The 21031-nt window shown below is 45.7% G+C and overlaps 1 protein-coding gene across 1 annotated transcript in view; it reads left to right on the forward strand.

The window, feature by feature from the left end:
* Positions 1-21031, forward strand: part of THADA (THADA armadillo repeat containing) — a 399509-nt gene that overhangs the window by 339168 nt on the left and 39310 nt on the right. Inside the window, exon 36 of the mRNA XM_075267057.1 lies at positions 4331-4462. Within this exon, the coding sequence (XP_075123158.1) occupies positions 4331-4462 (132 nt within the window). The remainder of the gene's footprint in view (positions 1-4330; positions 4463-21031) is intronic.

Genomic DNA, 21031 nt, shown 5'->3' on the forward strand with positions numbered 1-21031 from the left:
GTTGTGACCGGTTACTTATTAGCAGTGACTTCACTGATTCCCAACATGTGACCACTGAGGCCAGTGATTGGCTACAATGGTCACCTGAGACCTGATACCAGAATGGAGGATTAGGGGGTAGATACCCCTTCTGTTTTTGTATTTTACCCCACCCTGGTCCCCTCTGTAATTCCCCTTGTCTGCCTCTATATAAACTTGGCTCCATCCACTTTTAATAATTCGGACCCATAATTTACCTAAAACAGAGGCGTCTCTAGTCTCTACAAAAAATTTTTATGTCTCTGATCTCTCAAGCACCAAACTACCCCTGCACCCCCAGTAGCTGCAGCTCGGGGTATAAAGCTGGCCGATGTGACTGATCTTGAGCTCGGTCTGCATGTATATTGTGCGGGCCCAATGTGATCGCTATCTGAGAGGTTTGTAGCCTTTACCCCAGCGCTGTAGTCTGATGTAGGACAATCCGATCCAGTGACAACTTGCTGGACTCTAAGTTCAGGTCCATGCTGAAGTTTTTGCAAAAAGATGTTGAGAGGAGATCCTGCACCCAGTTCCAAGTCCCTCCATTTTTCCTGCTCTCCTTATCATTACATAGGGAGGCTCCTTTGGTTTCCAACGCGATGAGCTGTATTTTTCGGTTCGTTGCAGAAGTCGACTTTATTGACACAATTTGCCAGGTGCCTTTTCTGTTTCTGTTTGCCGTTTCTTGAGAACCCCGCACTCCACATGCGGCAGGTAATCTCTTCCAACATCAGCCTTGTGTACCTAAGCAAATTTTCAGCTGCTTTTTAACTGGATGACCCAAGGTAGTGTGCAGAGCCCTGGAAAATTCATCACACTATGTTCCAGCTGGTTTATGTGCTGCTCCCCTGCATCCCGGCCTTGCACGGATCCCAGTTATGCACAAAGCATTAACTCCAGCAGCACTTAGCTGTAAAACGGCTGTCAGCATCAGCAGGGAATCATATCCCTCATTTCACTTAATGTACAGGACACCAAAACCCCCCACCCCACCCCCGCTGCCTCCATTACTACCTAGCCATGAGGAGTGCAGCAAATCTCGAGAGCCCTGATGGGAAATCTGTAATAGAGTTGGCCATACCGTGGGTCACATATATAGTACTGTTGCCTACTTATATGACAAGGGGTTATTTAGGCCTCTTCAAGGTCTGGGTGTGACTGTAGACTTTGTAACCCTAAGAAATTCATCTTCATGTTGGATGCACCCATTTCAGGTTTGTATCAGTTCCTAGAAAGAGCGACTGTCACTTTGGAGGACCTAACACAACCATGATCAACGGACACTCTGTAATGCTTTATGTCTCCTGTGGTTGCGCTGTAGTGGAGTCTTCTATACACCAGTGGGGTGACGGGGTGCAACATGAAATCAAAACTCCCAAACCGTCGTAGCCTCCAAGTTACTGCTCATTCTTTAAGACAGTATTGCTGACTCCATTATAGGTCACCTCCAGCCTTAGCATCATTGCAAACAGAAACCATGACACAGATGTGAACAGAACCAGGACATCTTCGTCTCGTGATTCATCGCTCCATCGTTCCATAATTCATAAGGTTGATAAAAGGACCCAGATCCTTAAAGTTGAAAAAGGCCCCTCGAGTCCAACCAACAATACTACTCTGTTGATCTAGAAGAAGGCAACCCCCCCCCATAAGTAGAGTGACTGCCTCCAAATAAATCCCCTGACCAATGTTCCATCTCGAGATATCCAGTTTGCATATCTTATGATGTAACTTTAAAGGGATCCTATAAGCTTTTTTTTCTCCCTAACACTTAGGAATAGCCTTAAGAAAGACTATTATTCTCCTACCTTTAGATGTCTTCTCCACACTGCCGTTTGGTAGAAATCCGGGTTTTCTTCTGTATGCAAATGAGTTCTCTCGCAGCACTGGGGGCGTCCCCAATGCTGCGAGAGAACTCTCCAGCCCCGCCTCCATCTTCCTCTGGAACGCCCTCTCTCTGTGTCTTCTTCCGTCCTGGGTTTCAATCTTCTAGACCTCGGGCAGAGCCGACTGTGCATGCCCGGGCCACAAGAAAATGGCCGCTTACACTGTAAGCTGGTATAAGAGGCCATTTTCTTGTGGCCCGGGCATGCGCAGTCGGCTCTGCCCGAGGCCTAGAAGTTTGAAACCCAGGACAGAAGAAGACACAAAAAGAGGGCGGTCCAGATGGAGGCGGTGCTGGAGAGCTCTCGCGCAGGATTGGGGATGCCCTCAGTGCTGTTTGAGCGCTGGGGACCGCCCCCAGTGCTGTGAGAGAACTCATTTGCATACCGAAGAAAACCTGGATTTCTACCAAACGGCGGCCCGGAGAACACATCTAAAGGTAGGAGAAGTATAGCCATTCTTAAGGCTATTCCTACGTGTTAGGGAGAAGAAAAAACGGTATGCAATGATAGGATCCCTTTAAGGGAAGACTTTCAGGCCCCTTTAAAACTTGTTACGGGACCCAACCATTACATAGTCCTACTACAAAGAGCCCTTCTATGATGATGGTGAAACCATTTGATGTAGATGTAAAGGATGTTATGGGAGACCCTTGTCCCTTATCCAAATGTTTTTGTTCTTTCCCTCCAGAATTTTATTTTTTAGCTATAACCACTATACAGTTATCTAGAAAGAAAAGATAAAACCGAATCTAGAAATATCCAACTACAATAACGTAGAATTTCACACGGAAGGCGGAATCCTGTACGACCATAAGTGTACACAAATGATACACATGGCCATAGGCTTGGCTTCCTGCAGCGCCGGCCCCGTATTTACATTGGTTTGTGCTGATCTCTTGGATTTTGTTGAGATTTACATTTTTTGGACAAATCTTTTCTTTTCTGAAACGCCTCAGTGGAGGGGGGGGAGAACATTACACTTCAGGGATGAAAGATGAAGGAGCTCAACAAACACAAACAAACTTTATTCTAAACTTGATTTTTTTTTCTGTTTTGTTCCCGAAAGAGCTACATTGCTCCAGTGCGAGCTCCGAGTCCCCTGGGCAACACCGACTTCAAAGCATTCTCCTTCCTCCTGATTCCCAGGGCTACCATCTCTGAGCAACACGCTAAACCACCAGCGACAAGGGTTAAGGTCCTCAGTAAATACACAAAAGCTTTCCTGCTCGTGAATAGCTCCGCTACCCACCGCACTCGGCCGAGATAGAAACCATACACGAAGAAGCGGACCAAATGTAGAGTCATGTAAAAATAAAAAGTTGCAACATTTTTGAAAACTTCTATTTGGCGCACGTTCACATCTACATTCTTCTACTGAGGGGACCCCACTGACTATAGTGGGATCTGATGACGGGCTGTTATTTTTTTTTCCAAGTCAGGATGGCAGGATGTTTTTGCCTGGGATTTCGGACGGATGCAGCCCAAGCAACTTTTTGCCACCACCATTCCCAGTGAACCCTTAGGTTTCCCAGACAGGCTACGCTATGATCCATTGCCTGCCTCCGTAGTATTGTATGGGGTGGCTGATTTGGGGTTCAGGAGTCTAGGAAAGCTGGGTGAGATCCTCATAATAGTGATCTTATTAGTCATTATTACAATTTTTTTTATTTGTCCATACCTATGGTCGATGAGGTCATATAATGGATCCCCCACTTAGAATGACCTTCCAAGTATTACACAGCCTTCCATTTCAGTGTCTTCATGTAATACTATATCTCACCAGCAGTGGCCGCTGCAGGGAATATGAGCAGCCAGCAGGAACTTTCCCTGGCAAAATCGGTATAACCCAGAACTTGAGAATTAGACCCCTGTAAACAGGCTGTTTGTGCAAAAAAATATTACATTTTTATCAGAAATGAGTCGGTCAGGTCTATACTGATCTTTTCTAACATGGGGCAGTATTAATATTGGTTTAACAAATACTTCTGCCCATGGTATGTCTGTGTTCACGCTAGCATTGTTGGATCCATTTCACTGGTGTTCAGAGGACCTCGTTGGCTATGACACACACATTTTTGGCTATGCCATGGGTTAATGTTGGATGTATTCCTTGACAGTGACAAATGAAACATTTATAATGTGCTTTCCTGATACAAGGGGCTCAATGCACTGGGGGTGTTATGGAGTCGGGAGGCAGTGGCTGCTCCACAGGCCTCATCCCCAACACCCACAAGGGGCGGCTGTTTTACAGGAAGGCAATTTACCTATTGGTATATTTTGGGAATGTGGATGGAAACCAGGAGGGAACCCCCGCCAAAACTGGGAGAACATACAAACTCCTTGCAGATGTTGTCCTAGGTCAGATTCTATGTTCAGAATACATTTACCATAGTAAGAATATTCCCGTATGTCTTGTGTCTTTCCAGGTCTGCCCGATACCTTACAGCTATGGATGTGTGTGCTATGTCTACTCCAGTGTGAAGATCCAGAGGTCAGGGATGTTGCTGCAGATATCATCCATGTTTATCACGTTCAGAAGAATATCCCTTCTGGACCAGGTACGAGCAATGGGATGACAGTTTAGATGGTAAAATATTCATTCTGGTGACAGATATGACGTGACGCCATTGTGGTTCAGCCCGAGGCTTCATGTAGTGGTGACATTGTCACGGACGAGCTTCCTCCTATGTGGTACTTCCACGCCATAGCTCCTTGAAGATTGAGGAAAACAACTTGTTTTGTTTCTTCTCCATGTACATCACATCCTATGTAGGTGGAGATCGGTCAATCGCAACCAGTAGGATGGAGGACCGTGGAGGGAAAACCACCCATGGGACACATTTCCCCAAGACCAACAAATGATACTGGCAGTAACACAATTTATCTGGGCTTCAGGAGCGTAGGTGTCCGCTAAATGTGTTATGGATGTGGAAAGCTGAGTCCCTGTCATTGCCTTGGAAATTGTATTGTATGGCCATCTTCCTCAAGGTCTCAATGTCTTCTCATGAGGGTTGGCAATTCCGCCAGCCCTCTTGAGATTAGAAAAACAAAAATCATCTTTTGTATCGAGAAATGGCACCAATTTTTTTCTAGTGACCTTTTCTGGTATTGTGACAAAAGTTGGGCCAAATCTAGCTTTTCTGCTGCCTGAGGCGACTGACTGATCCCCGATGCATGTGCAGTGGTTGAAAGAAGCCGGGAGCATAGACCTAGCGTCACTGCTCAGCTTAAAGGGGTTGTCCAAGAATTGTCCAAACCCCGGAGGTGCCTGGAGCAGGTGAAACAGAAGAAAAACACAACAAAAAACCCCAAACATACTCTTCTGTACTCGGTACGTACGGCCACAGCCTAAGTCATGCACTGTACCGCGGTCCCTCCACCTATACCTCCGACAGGCCAACCATGTTTGTTACTTGGCATGTTCCATTGCGCGCCATATAATAGAGGCCTTACATCTGTGTGATACGGTTCTGTGCCCACTCCATTGCTTAATGTCCTATTCAGAGTTGGGCAAACACCATAGACTCATTTGTACCTAAATTTCTTGGAGAACAAGACCGAAAACAACAAAATACACGGTCTAATAATAAAGTACTCGATGTTATAAAGTGACACTCAATCTGTGCCGCGAAACAGACAGACGGAGCTTCACTTAATACTGAATAACACAAGAGTTGCTTCATTTTCCATTTCTCAATGTCCAGTTTCGGATTCCATGAGCGAAACCCATCAGCATGAAGGATATAACACCTTCCAGCTGGTATACAACATAAGGCGGAGGAAACCGGTGACAAACCCTAATGGGCGCCCTCGCCATTACACAACACCGACATTTTCTTCCTAATCCCCGATGCCTTGAGATTTTGCAAAAAAAAAAAAAAAAAGTTGCAAATGGTTCCTAGGCACGGGCTTGCATCTTGGCCGCCGCGGGAGAATCTAGGCAGTGGGTGGACATTACACAGTAAAACTGAAGTTATTTTTCCAGATGTTTTTGCTCAGTTCCCTGTCACAGTTGTCCCAGAATAATACTGCACTCATTTCAGAAAAGCATCTACACATCCAAAATTCATTAAGCCGTCATAAACCAACCAGACGTGGCAGAGAGAATGGGAAAAAGAGCGAGCCGAAGACTTGAGAAGACTGGGCCGAGACGGGGATTTCAGCAAAAACATTTGCGTTTGTTCTATTCGGGTATTTATAAAACCATCTCGCAGCTGGCATGGCACCCGTATATAGAATGAGCTCCAATATTCCCCATGAGTGGAGGTGATTGTGGAGAAGTTGGACTGGTTTCCATCCATGGTGCAATCTCCAGAAGTGGAGTATTAATGAATATAAACCTTGTAACTTAGACTTGGCCCACGACCAGTTGATACAGTAAAAAATCTTTACATGGATTTTGGGAAAGCGACCCTATTAATACCTCACATATTAACCAAACCAGATGTGCAAAGTCACAAGGCTGGAAATCCCCGAGAATCCCAGCGCTGGTATCTAGAAGACAACGGAGCGACCGGCGAGATAGATCTCATCACATAGACGTATAATAAAAGGGTTGTGTATCAGATAAGGTAATGGCGGCTTAACTGCTGTGATGGGCCGGGCAAAATGTGACACCCCCCGAAAGTAACGTACAGGTAACCCAAGAGGAAAGGGCCAAGTATGCGTGTATAATACAATAATAAGGTAGGGTGTCACTGGAATGATTGTAGATCTGCAAGGACCTTTCCAAAGCAACAGTATCGACCTCCGAGTGTCCGGGGAAATAACAGGCAACTAAAACAGCAAGTAATAAAAACAGATGAACAAACAGCCCATAACTGGAGAGAGGTCAATAACCACAAGAGCTAACAATCTACAGGAGAGAGGACCCTGACCATAGGAGCTGACAATCTACAGGAGAGAGGTCCCTGATCATAAGAGCTGACAATCTACAGGAGAGAGGCCCCTGACCACAAGAGCTGACAGTCTAAGGAGCGTGATCCCTGATCATAAGAGCTGACAATCTACAGAAGAGAGGACCCTGATCATAAGAGCTGACAATCTACAGGAGAGAGGACCCTGATCATAAGAGCTGACAGTCTAAGGAGCGTGATCCCTGATCATAAGAGCTGACAATCTACAGGAGAAAGGTCCCTGATCATAAGAGCTGACAATCTACAGGAGAGAGGTCCCTGATCATAAGATCTGACAAGCTAAAGGAGAGAGGACCCTGCCCATAAGAGCAGTCAGTCTGAATGGCATGGAGTGACAGTATTGGTACATGGTGCTGATTTTTGAGTACCGGCCCTTTAATACTAGGTGACGGCCATGAGCCCGTCTTCTGTAATTTTTACATATCTTACAAGATCCGGCCATATTCAGCACATCGTCCATCATCACTATGGTCAGGGGTCATGTGTGGCCAGAGGTTAAAGGGTGAACACAATCTGTGAGCGCAGTCAGTACAGACAGCACTAATGATAGACTCTAGACTCGATTAATAATCCTGCCTCCTGTCCTCGCCGCACGCCCACATAAGTTCTACCATCTCTCAGTTCTCGGCATCATTCACATTTACTGATCACATCCATATTATCAGATTAAGGCCTCATTGCTTCCCGACACTTCGTGTGATTCATGAATGTGAAGGTCCCTCTAATAATATATCACCCATAATATGGAGATTGCACCTACAATTGTCTGATATAAGGCCACGTCATGAGTCCACCAATTGTTCTTCATACAGTTCATACAGGAGCATTGTGTAGGGTGACACATTCATAAAGGTGTGTCTTATAGATGTTTGGTTCTTTTCTTGCCTATGGATCCAAGTATAGCAAAAATTGCATTGTACATTGTTCACGGTGCGATTGTCTGTAAAACCGAAGCCTCGGGTAACAGGCGGTGCCGGGCTGGCCATGTGCAGGAGGCCGTATGGCAGCGCACACAGTCCTCGTGGCTCCAGGGTGGGCGTCATATATTTTTGTTGCTGGGTCATTGGCAACGTCTATTTTTTTCACGACATTATTATCCACAAATTACTATAACAAATATCCTGCCCAAATGTTTCTACTTGTGGTTATTGGCGGAGAGATGGTTGGCCATGGGCAGTACCAGCACCGCATATATCCTCCTCCATGGTGCTGAGTAATGAGATGGGTTACATGGACTTGGGCTAACCTCCTGCCGCACCAAACTCTTGGTAGTAGTCACAAGGTTCAAGGAAACTTTTTGTTAGTACAGTTGCTGGACATTTTGCTAGTCAATACTAGTCGATCAGAATCTAGAGAACCAACAATATATGATCATGGGGGTTGAACATCTGAAACCCTGGCATATCAGCGGTTTTATGAAGCCATCTTGCCTGTGCCGATGACATCATGTTCATTGGTCACATGGTACAGCTCAAGTTAATCTTACTCTAAAAAGTAGAGATGAGTGAGTAGTACTCGATGGAGTAGGTATTCGATTGAATACTACGGTATTTGAAATACTTGTACTCGATTGAGCACCACTCGCTATTCGAATGGAAAAATTCGATGCAGAACCAGCATTGATTGGCCGAATGCTATACAGTCAGCCAATCAACGCTGGTTCTTCTCCTACCTTTAGAAGTCTTCTCCGCACAGCATCTACGCGGAGTCTTCACTCTGCTAGGCATCGGGCCTGGGCAGAACCGACTGCGCATGCCCGCGCTACAAGAAAATGGCCGCTTTGACTGTAAGCGGCCATTTTTTTGTAGTGCGGGCATGCGCAGTCGGCTCTGCCCAGGTCCGATGCCTGGCAGAGTGAATTCAGAGCCAGAAGATGCCGCGGGGACGCTGCATGGAGAAGACTTCTCGGAGAATCCAGCCTGACCCTCACTCGTGGACTTGGTAAGTATAATTTGATTGAATGTTGCCTACCCCTGAAACGAGCATTTTCCCCCCATAGACTATAATAGGATTCGATATTCGATTCGAGTAGTTGAATATTGAGGGGCTACTCGAAACGAATATCGAGTATTTAACTACTCGCTCATCTCTAATCAACACCCGCCCTGAGCTTTAGGTGGGGTCCTCTCTCCGGAACTCCTAATATTCTATATATGTAATAGTCTGGATATCACCATCATAGCGGGAGAATATCAGTGCCCAGCTGTAGATGAACCTGTTTATTGCCCAAGGTGATGTCCCGAGGCCCCATTGTCCATGAGTAATCGAGCCAAGGCTTGGGTTTCGCCATAGGGCTCCCACCATCGTTTCTACATCGAGTTGTCCATGGACGTCTTCTTAGAAGACCCGGGAATGTTCTTCGTCATCACCCTCTATAGACTTGGAATGTTATTTTTTTTAGATCTGAGACCTCCGCCATTTTCTTTTTCACAGTTCTGTGCGACGTGTCGGCAAGCGCCAAACTAGCGTAACCAAAAAAATCTTAGGGCGGCTGGCTCGTGTTTTAAGTGTTTTTCTTCTTCAAAGCCCTCGCATGCAAGTTCAAGTTACCGAACCCAAATGAATACATAACACTCTGCATAATAACTGCTACAGATCGCCTTGGCCGGGGAGTATCGGCTTTCGCCCGCACTATTTGTTTTTCTTTCTAGTTTCACTTATTTGTACAGTCTTGGCTTTGACCATAATGTAATTTCAAGTTATGACAACTCTTCCAGCTTTCCCTGTTTTGGACTCAAATCCTCCTGTCGCCATTTCCTTCCAACTTCTCACTTCTTCTGTGTCTGATCTGTAGAGTTTTAAACTCTCCCAAATTTTTTTTTATGATGATTGATTCCTGATTTTTGGGATCTTTTTAAACAAAATTTTTCATCAAATTAGTTGAAATCGATGAACATCCTACGATGGCGGGTCAGAGTTGGTATATTTGAGGACAGGTTCTCTTTCATACATGGAGCAGTCAGAGATGGCATCACAACAGACTGCAGCGGGTTTATTTGTAGTCTGTTACCATGTAAATACAGAGAATTCATAATGGATATTTGTAGCTATCAGAGTCTCAGTCTCACTGATCGATCCTTCTGACAAATTTGCCGACTCCCCCACAATATCTGTGAGGTTGGGGCCACACGGTGGCTCGGTGGCTAGCACTGCAGCCTTGCAGCACTGGAGTCCTGGTGTTCAAATCCCGCCAAGGGCATAAAACCATCTGCAAGGAGTTTGTATGTTCTCCCGGTGTTTGCATGGATTTCCATCCCATATTCCAAAAGACATACTGATAGGGAAAAATGTACATCGTGAGCTCTATGTGGGGCTCACAGTCTACATTTAAAAAAAAAAAAAAAAAAATATCTGTGAGGTTCAGGGGAAACAAGACCTCCAAGAATAACTGGCAAATCTCCCAAAAGTTGTACACGGACTATAAGCCATCAGTCTATGGCATTTAACACAGTCCTGGTGCCAAAACTCACATTATGGGGTGCTGTTTAAAGGAAATGTATATCCCATCAATATTTGGTGTGACCTTTGCCCTCCATTAGTTCTTCTCGGTACTTGCAGATAGTTTTTGGTAGAACTGGGCAGGGAGGTTGTTCCCGCCGCCATCTTGGAGAACTTAGCCCAGATCTTCTGTGGATGTAGTCTTGCCCTAATCCGTCTGTCTCTTCATGTTATCCCAGACAGACTGGATGATGATGAGATCAGGACGTATATCTGTGGGGGCGGAAACCCGGCGGTCAGTTTTCAAACCCATTCACTTGAATGGGTTTGCAGAGTGACCGCCCGTGCGCATCTTCTGCCTCTCCACGGCGAAACTGTTTTTTTAAACTGGACACAAAGTCGGACATTCCAACTATCTTGACCTGTTGGAGCTGGGCCTTATGAGGGATGCATCAGGTGGAGGTGGCAAAAGATCCTCTTTAATGACCTCTTCTAAGGAGGGGTCAGTAATATTATAGTCCCTGAAAACCAATTTAACTAGTTCCCTGTACAATTGGTTCTATAACTAGTTCTACGTACAAATGGCCCTATAACTAGTTTTACGTACAATTGGTCCTATAACTAGTTCTATATACAGTTGGTCCTATAACTAGTTCTACGTACAAATGGTTCTATAACTAGTCCTACGTACAATTGGTCCTATAACTAGTTCTATATACAGTTGGTCCTTTAACTAGTTCTACGTACAAATGGTTCTATAACTAGTTCTACATACAATTGGTCCTATAACTAGTTCTATATACAGTTGGTCCTATAACTAGTTCTACGTACAAATGGTTCTATAACTAGTCCTACGTACAATTGGCCCTATAACTAGTTCTACGTACAATTGGCCCTATAACTAGTTCTACGTACAATTGGCCCTATAACTAGTTCTACGTACAATTGGCCCTATAACTAGTTCTACGTACAATTGGTCCTATAACTAGTTCCCCGTACAATTGTTCCTATAACTAGTTCCCCATACAATTGTTCCTATAACTAGTTCCCCATACAATTGTTCCTATAACTAGTTCCCCGTACAATTGGTTCTATAGCTAATTCTATGTACAAACGGTCCTGTAACTAGTTCTTTGTACAATTGGTCCTATAATTAGTTCCCCGTACAATTGGTCCTATAACTAGTTCTACATACAATTGGTTCTATAGCTAATTCTATGTACAAACGGTCCTGTAACTAGTTCTTTGTACAATTGGTCCTATAATTAGTTCCACGTACAATTGGTCCTATGACTAGTTCCCCGTACAATTGGTCCTATAACTAGTCCCACATAGAACCGGTCCTATACCCAATGACCCTGCCTCCAGCAGACGACAATAACTGTCTTACCCATGCCGTCGTTGTGTTGCGATGACTTACATTACAGCTCATTAGCTCATATCTGCTTCTCAAGGACTTTGGCCTCCACCACCTTATAAAATGTTGGCACGTGCTCCCCCAATTATTCAGCGCCTCGCATACACTATTGTAATTTCCTCTTACAATCATGGCCCGACGCCAGAGGTGTCACCACTATTTTGTGTTTGAGATGCTGCCAGTTGACACTTATTTTGCAAAAAAACATTGGCGCGATTAAATATCAGATGAATTGTTTTGTTTCGCTCTGAAAGAGAACTGCGGAGTGTTACACTTTTCTCCCGCTGACCTTTGCCATTCTAACCACTCTGCGGTTTCTCGAAGGAGGGCCGTACTTTGTTGTTGGTCGTCCATGCAATGAGGTGTAAACCTCTGGAGGTTTGTTTTATTGCCGCTATTGGGAGGTGAGGACACAGGAAGGTATTGTATTCACTTTCTGTAAATCTAGATTCTTCCCTTTGAAATCTAATTGAATTACTGATCCATGGCTGTGCAAAGTCTAGACCGATTCATAGGAATAAAAGTCTTTGCAAGGTTTGGATTGGAGTTACATTATTCTAGGTAATGAAGAGCATGGGTAGGATCTAGAGAAGGGAACCATCTGTCCCCCTGGTCATGTGATACAGTGCCGTACATTGTTGCGGCGATAATTTATACCATGTGCTACGACTGAAATACAGTCCGGGTCTCGTCGGACCAAAATATTCTAAGTGGGAGGCGAGTTCAGAGCAGAACTGTATTCACATGGGATGCCCGAGTGTGTTGAGAGCAATCTGATCTTACAAACCGATCCCGTATTCCTAGGCAGCGTAACCACTTTTTATGGCTCATTTTTTGTGCTTTGTTACACTTGCGGTAATATTATACTGTGTGACTCTTAAGTGGCTCCACCGCATAATTTTACTCTTCCATGTAGACCCCAATTCTAATTTCCTATATAAAGTAGAGTTAGGTTTTGTGTAATGACCCGTGTAACGTGCTAAGGATCTCGTCCTATGGATGATCCGAAGTCCAAAAATACACATCATGGTGAGGGGTCGGCCCAGTCCTCTGAGATGTCTATTGCACGTGTTATAGACTGAACATATATATCCATGCACAGAGAGGGCGATATCAGGAACTTGTTTTTCTAATTTATCATGGCTTAAGTCCCTGGCGCCAAAGGTTTGGTGTTCAGAAGGTCCTTATGTCTGACCAAACTGGGAAACTTAACCTTCCTCTCTTGATTTTAGGTAAGTATCATCTGTGTATATGCCATAGTAAAACATAGATCCTGGGGATAATGTCACTCACTAAGGAGAGATCACCTTCTCAGGCGTATGGAGTCTTATAAAAAGCCTTTTTTAGCTCCACTAGGGGGATGATGGGAAAAATATGCAAATCTGTTTCCCAAGATGTAAATAGGAAAACAGTGCCTCTGTTTGCTGCCCTCTATGGGTAGCTCCCTTGAACATCATGCCCTGACTTTTTCAACAAGCCTTTGTTGCTGTGATGCGGGGTTTAGCCAAATCAATATCCCAGCTGTGGACAGCGCTGTTTCCATCTGGTTGGATCTCTTCAGCACAGCGTACGGAAAATTGTTTTGGCAGAGATGAGAGACTTCTAGACCAGGTTCTGGGGATAATGTCACTCCCTAAGGAGAGATCACCTTCTCAGGTGTGTGGAGTCTTACAAAAAGCCTTTTTAGCTCCGCTAGGGGGATTATGGGAAAAATATGCAAATCTGTTTCCCAAGACGTGAAACATAGACATATAGAACAGGAGACCGTGACTGATGTCCATGGTGCAGCTCTTTATAGGGAAGACGGTCAGTGAATAAAGTCATCCATACATGTAAAAGCAAAGACAGCCAGTAGGCCGACGGTCCTCATTGTATAGGGCTGACTCTTCCATGACAAAAGATCTTAGGGGAAAGAGGATTTCAACATGTCCGACCCTTTGACCTCCCTAAAAGTAATGCAGCGTCCAAGTTTATTGCACTCCTCAACCATTGAAAACCCTTCTACTTTTTACCAAACCAAGGGTGCGTGTGTATGGAGAAATTGGGAAGGTCCGCTACGGCCGACTGCTCTAGAAGGTGACTGGACCAACAAGAGGATAGAGAGGTCTAAGAACTCCACCGAGGTCCCGTCTTGAGGATCTGAGAGCATTGTGAAGTTTTTATTTACCATTTGCGGTATACTCTAAGCCCCGAAAGAATGTAACACGTTACGATCACATAATGATTTTCCATAATCACGCTATAATAGCACCAAAACCTACAAACATTTAGCCCTATAATACGACACTACCACATGTAGCCACCGGACCACTGTGCACGTGGAGACCACCCAGGGTCAAGGCCATTGGAAGCCATAATTGTTTCTAACAGTGTAATTAGAAATCTGACTGTAAACATCTCGTCTCATATATGTCAACAATCTGTCTTAATGTCACATCAAAGACAACGCAACACTTTATTGTGGATTCTGTGTGGGGCTACATGAGCATTACAGCGAGAACGTGTTCTTGATCCAGGCATAACACCAACATACTAGGATTAAGAACCGAGGGGGAAACGCGTCAGGTGGCGAGTGTGTCTTTCTTAAGGCTATGCCGACGTGGTAGGCAGAAAAAATTCAGTTTTAACAATAGGATCCCTTTAAACAACAAATCCTGTTCATAGCTTTAGACATATTGATGAATCAGTCATATGGACCTTCGTAAATATGGAGGGTTTTAGAAGCCCCAAAATTCTGACCCAAATAACATCCGAGCAAGTGTCGAACTTAACTATGAGACAGATATTTGGCGCAAAACATGTAGACAACATACATAAGTCGCAGGCGGTAAGGAACAAATATTTGGCCCAGGTATCAAAAACACTACAATTTTTGGCACAACAACATAAGCAGACACGAATAATCTCTCTCGTTTATTGAGGAGACAAATATGTGAGGCACGACGGGAATTTATGGCGCACAAAGTAAATTGTCGTGAATTCATAAGAAAATCTGTGCCATACTCGTTCTTTTCTGTCTCATAATTATCATAAAGTGCAACTCTTCTAAACCTCGCAAATTTTGGGGCAGGTTTGTCAAAAATGTCAGTTGTTTGTGGTATCTCCGATCCACAAGATCGTTGGGAGCCACTGGTACCACCACCAATCACAAGAAGGGTCCCTTGTTCCATCTGATCAGATTGTGTCTGCCATTTGTGAAGGAGTCTGAGCAGGAGTCAGCGTCTTCACGGCCCGAATAACCAAACGTTGCACTCAGCTTAGGACGGAGATAAGGACGGAGCAGCTGCACACATGAGTGACCGCTGATCTAATAAGATGGAGGTACAAGACATGCCCATTCTCCTGACCTTGGGGGGCCCTGGTGGTTGGACATCTTTGATCAGACACTTACCCTTCAGGTTGCTTCTGCTTCCAACTCCACGGATGCAGAATGGAGTACTCTGCTTGTCTTGGGCTGTCACTTACAGTTGAATGGAGCAAACTTGACCCATGTCCTCATGATAAGTTGGGTCCGACTCCAGGGGTCACCTTTCAAATTGCATTATCTGGACCATCCCTTTAAGTATATTCAGATCTCCCAAAGTTCCATAAACCTAAGTGTTATATTTTCATTTTTGCGGTATATTTTATTCTATTTACGGTAATATATTTCATTTGGCCGTAGATTAGAAGTAGATTTTGCTGTTTTTATAGATTCTAGGTAGAACTTTCCTAAGAAGTTGAGTAACTTTGTAAATGTATCGCATTTCTTATCTTGTACTAATCTTACTTTACAGTGTTCAAGAGGGACCTGGACGTATTGCTTAAAATAAATAATATCACAAACTACAGGTAGTAAGATTCTGGAGATGGAACGTTGATTCGGAGAATAGAAATCCCCAAATATGGGGAACGTGGCATCTGTCTCGTTTGTTACCCTAGTGCCGTTCACCCAAACAACAGAGGGATGAACCACTACGGAGACTGGCGGACCCCATTGACTATAATGGGATCCTCCATTTGAAAACTGAAAGCAGTGGGCATCATGGTGGCTTAGTGGTTAGCACTGCAGCCTTGCACCACTGAAGTCCTGGGTTCGAATCCCGCCAGAAACGACATCTGCAAGGAATTTGTATGTTCTGTTCTTGGAAGCGCCTTGGGCTGCAGCCTTCTGTGCATGAGGCCTAACTATATTAGTATTAAGCCCCATAACTGGGAGTGAAATCTCCCATTGGCTCCATGTTGCATAGAGCTTGCTGGATGGATAGACAAGGGCCCTTGTTCTGTACAAGGGAATATCTATCTTCCATTGTGTGGTGGACAACCCCTCGGTATTTATTTCATCTTACTATTGGCAATGTCCCAGCCCTATCACATTGCGCCAAAGTCAAGTACGGAGCCGTCAGCCATTTTATTTAGAGCAGTTCTCTATTTATACTGGAGATGGACGTGAATTATTACTGTTATTCTTCTGCTGTGTAGAGATCTGTCCCGGGATAAGACAAGGTCCTGAGAATAATGGCTGAAACATCGAATACACAGAGTCATTAATCCTCATATAAATATAGAAGCAGAATGCAGCGCTGCGCACACTCGGCCACTTCACCGGGTCACTTTGCAATGGGGAGATGAGACTTGTGTATATATACATGTATATTGGATCATAATGCAGGTGTCAGCAGTTGTAGGGTTATACAATAATCTCTTATAATCTGCCTGGGTTTCGCTTTTAAAAGGGACCCGAAGCTTTACCTACAGATTATTTCCTCTAGATAAGGCAGCAGACAGGAGTCTGTACAAACCTTGAGAAATCTCTATATTTTCTTCTATATCACATCGGGGTTCAGGGGCTTCAGTGTATCCTTGTCGTGCATAGAACTATAGGTGACATGGCTAACCTGTTTTTCGGCACCCCCATGGGTAATACAGAGGCACAGAATAGGTGGAGAAGGAGTGCGCCCATGTTCGAAGATGAAGTTTCCAAGGGGGCCCACATGATATGTCGTTTTTTGGGTTCTTTGCCGTCCAATCACCAGCCTGAACCCGTGCTGAAAGAGATATATATATATCTGCAAGTGTAAAGCAGAAGTGTCATTATTTACAAGGAACAGAAAGAGGAAGTTGCTCTCTTTATATCTTTATATAGATACTTTTCAGAAAAAAATCCCTTTACTATCTCATGGGTGAGTGCATCGGCGTAACTAGGAATGGTGGGGCCCCATGGCGAACTTTTGACATGCGCCCCCCCCCCCCCCCCCCATCCAATGCCAACGACCTCAACCGACCCCCTCCTCCGCACTCCTGTGTGCTCTATTATGTCCCATAGTGGCCCCTGCACACAGTATTATGCCCCATAGTGGCCCCAGTACACAGTATTATGTCCCATAGTGGCCCCTGCACACAGTATTATGCCCCATAGTGGCCCCTGCACACAGTACTATGTCTCATAGTGGTCCCTGCACACAGTATTATCCCCCATAGTGGCCCCTGCACACAGTAGTATGCCCCATAGTGGCCCCTGCACACAGTATTATGCCCCATAGTGGTCCCTGCACACAGTATTATGTCCCATAGTGGTCCCTTCACACAGTATTATGTCCCTCAGTGGCCCCTGCACACAGTATTATGTCCCTCAGTGGCCCCTGCACACAGTATTATGTCCCATAGTGGCCCCTGCACACAGTATTATGTCCCATAGTGGCCCCTGCACACAGTATTATGTCCCATAGTGGTCCCTTCACACAGTATTATGTCCCTCAGTGGCCCCTGCACACAGTATTATGTCCCTCAGTGGTCCCTGCACACAGTATTATCCCCCATAGTGGCCCCTGCACACAGTATTATGTCCCATAGTGGCCCCTGCACACAGTATTATGTCCCATAGTGGCCCCTGCACACAGTATTATCCCCCATAGTGGCCCCTGCACACAGTATTATGCCCCATAGTGGCCCCTGCACACAGTATTATGCCCCATAGTGGCCCCTGCACACAGTATTATGTCCCATAGTGGCCCCTGCACACAGTATTATCCCCCATAGTGGCCCCTGCACACAGTATTATGTCCCATAGTGGCCCCTGCACACAGTATTATACTCCATAGTGGCCCCTGCACATAGTATTATGCCCCATAGTGGTCCCTGCACACAGTATTATGTCCCATATTGGCCCCTGCACACAGTATTATACCCCATAGTGGCCCCTGCACACAGTATTATGTCCCATAGTGGCCCCTGCACACAGTATTATGCCCCATAGTGGCCCCTGCACACAGTATTATGCCCCATAGTGGCCCCTGCACACAGTATTATGCCCCATAGTGACCCCTGCACACAGTATTATCCCCCGTAGTGGCCCCTGCACACAGTATTATCCCCCGTAGTGGCCCCTGCACACAGTATTATGTCCCATAGTGGCCCCTGCACACAGTATTATGTCCCATAGTGGCCCCTGCACACAGTATTATGTCCCATAGTGGCCCCTGCACACAGTATTATCCCCCGTAGTGGCCCCTGCACACAGTATTATGCCCCATAGTGGCCCCTGCACACAGTATTATGCCCCATAGTGGCCCCTGCACACAGTATTATGTCCCATAGTGGCCCCTGCACACAGTATTATCCCCCATAGTGGCCCCTGCACACAGTATTATCCCCCATAGTGGCCCCTGCACACAGTATTATGCCCCATAGTGACCCCTGCACATAGTATTATGCCCCATAGTGGCCCCTGCACAAAGTATTATGTCCCATATTGGCCCCTGCACACAGTATTATCCCCCATAGTGGCCCTGCACACAATATTATGTCCCTTAGTGGCCCCTACACACAGTATTATGCCCCATAGTGGCCCCTGCACACAGTATTATGCCCCATAGTGGCCCCTGCACACAGTATTATCCCCCGTAGTGGCCCCTGCACACAGTATTATCCCCCGTAGTGGCCCCTGCACACAGTATTATGTCCCATAGTGGCCCCTGCACACAGTATTATTCCCCATAGTGGCCCCTGCACACAGTATTATCCCCCGTAGTGGCCCCTGCACACAGTATTATGTCCCATAGTGGCCCCTGCACACAGTATTATGTCCCCATAGTGGTCCCTGCACACAGTATTATGTCCCGTAGTGGCCCCTGCACACAGTATTATGTCCCTTTTCAGACCCCAGAGTATAATAATCGGAGACCCGGGGGAATAAAAACATAAAAAACTACTGTTTCTTACCTGTCCTCCGGCTCCTCCGCTGTCGGCCTCCGCTGTTGTCCTTCTTCAATGACGTCGGACGTCACATGACCTGGGACGCAGGCCGGGTTCATGTGACGTCAGAGACGTCAGACAACTAGGAAGGAGGCCTGGCAGGATCGTGGAGAGGTAAGTAACAGTGTTTTTTATGTTTCTTACCTCTCCCGGGTCTCCGATCATTATACTTGAGTATAATGATAGTGTATGTGGGGCCCGCGGTGTCATTTACCGATCCCGGCCCTACCAGTAAGTAAATAGGGCCTGTAACAGCCTATTAAAAAATACCAAAAACGCAGCGGTAGCAGCTGTCACCGGGCCCCCCTGATGTCCCGGGCCCTGTGGCAGCTGCCTCTGCTGTTATGGCGGTAGTTACGCCACTGGGTGAGTGCGTCTTGTGCCGCACAACCAAGTAAAGAGTCAACTTTGAGGATTAATTTTTTGTAAGACTTCTGAAATCTTAAGCGGAGGGCGATGCGGAGGACCACAAGGAAGGACGTAGGTCCAGATGAGCTCAAGCAATAGCTTTCATGACTCGAGGGACATTCGTTCTCCTTCATCTTCTGAGACCAACCAGTACTTGTCTGCTTTGAGTAATCACTTCTGTGATCTCGTGAAGAAACACAGGCTCCGATGTAACGGGTAAACATCAATTACATAAGTTTTACCGTAACTATGAACTTTTATCCACATCCATGACCACACAGACTGTAATGTGAGCCTTGGGTCCTGAGCAGCGGCCACACAATACAAGTCAAAGGTCCTCAACTCCTTCTGGATGATGGGGTAAGATGAAGAGAAGGGAAAGTGGCATTGAAGAGTATATACTGTATAATGGCCTTCATTATATCATGTCTTAGCAGATTATATCATGTATAGTATCTGTAGGGTCAGTCCTCCATCAGCCGACCGTCATGGCATCTGTGTCTTCTGAGCGCTCTACACTGCTGATCTTCTTACCTTAATAGTCTACTAAGACATCTCAAAGGGGCTGTATCAGAAAAATTATGCTATATGACCCCACATATGCCTGAGTAGGCTATTCAGGCACCGCTAATCCTATTTTAAGCCCTGCAGATAGATAGGTTAGTGTCACCAGACCCAGCATATCACCCCAGTCCTGCAGATAGATAGGTTACTGTCACCAGAACCAGCATATCACCCCAGCCCTGCAGATAGATAGGTTACTGTCACCAGATCCAGCATATCACCCCAGCCCTGCAGATAGATAGGTTACTGTCACCAGAACCAGTATATCACCCCAGCCCTGCAGATAGATAGGTTACTGTCACCAGACCCAGCATATCACCCCAGCCCTGCAGATAGATAGGTTACTGTCACCAGACCCAGCATATCACCCCAGCCCTGCAGATAGATAGGTTACTGTCACCAGACCCAGTATATCACCCCAGTCCTGCAGATAGATAGGTTACTGTCATCACAACCAGCATATCACCCCAGTAATGCAGATAGATAGGTTACTGTCACTAGAACCAGCATATCACCCCAGCTCTGCAGATAGATAGGTTACTGTCACCAGAACCAGCATATCACCCCAGCCCTGCAGATAGATAGGTTACTGTCACCAGACCCAGCATATCACCCCAGCCCTGCAGATAGATAGGTTACTGTCACCAGAACCAGCATATCACCCCAGCCCTGCAGATAGATAGGTTACTGTCACCAGAACCAGCATATCACCCCAGCCCTGCAGAGAGATAGGTTACTGTCACCAGACCCAGCATATCACCCCAGTACTGCAGGTAGATAGGTTACTGTCACCAGAACCAGCATATCACCCCAGCCCTGCAGATAGATAGGTTACTGTCACCAGACCCAGCATATCACCCCAGTACTGCAGGTAGATAGGTTACTGTCACCAGAACCAGCATATCACCCCAGCCCTGCAGATAGATAGGTTACTGTCACCAGAACCAGCATATCACCCCAGCCCTGCAGAGAGATAGGTTAGTGTCACCAGACCCAGCATATCACCCCAGCCCTGCAGATAGATAGGTTACTGTCACCAGAACCAGCATATCACCCCAGCCCTGCAGATAGATAGGTTACTGTCACCAGAACCAGCATATCACCCCAGCCCTGCAGATAGATAGGTTACTGTCACCAGATCCAGCATATCA

Source organism: Leptodactylus fuscus, chromosome 3 (genome assembly GCF_031893055.1).
Source record: "Leptodactylus fuscus isolate aLepFus1 chromosome 3, aLepFus1.hap2, whole genome shotgun sequence".
NCBI classification, from domain to species: Eukaryota; Metazoa; Chordata; class Amphibia; order Anura; family Leptodactylidae; genus Leptodactylus; species Leptodactylus fuscus.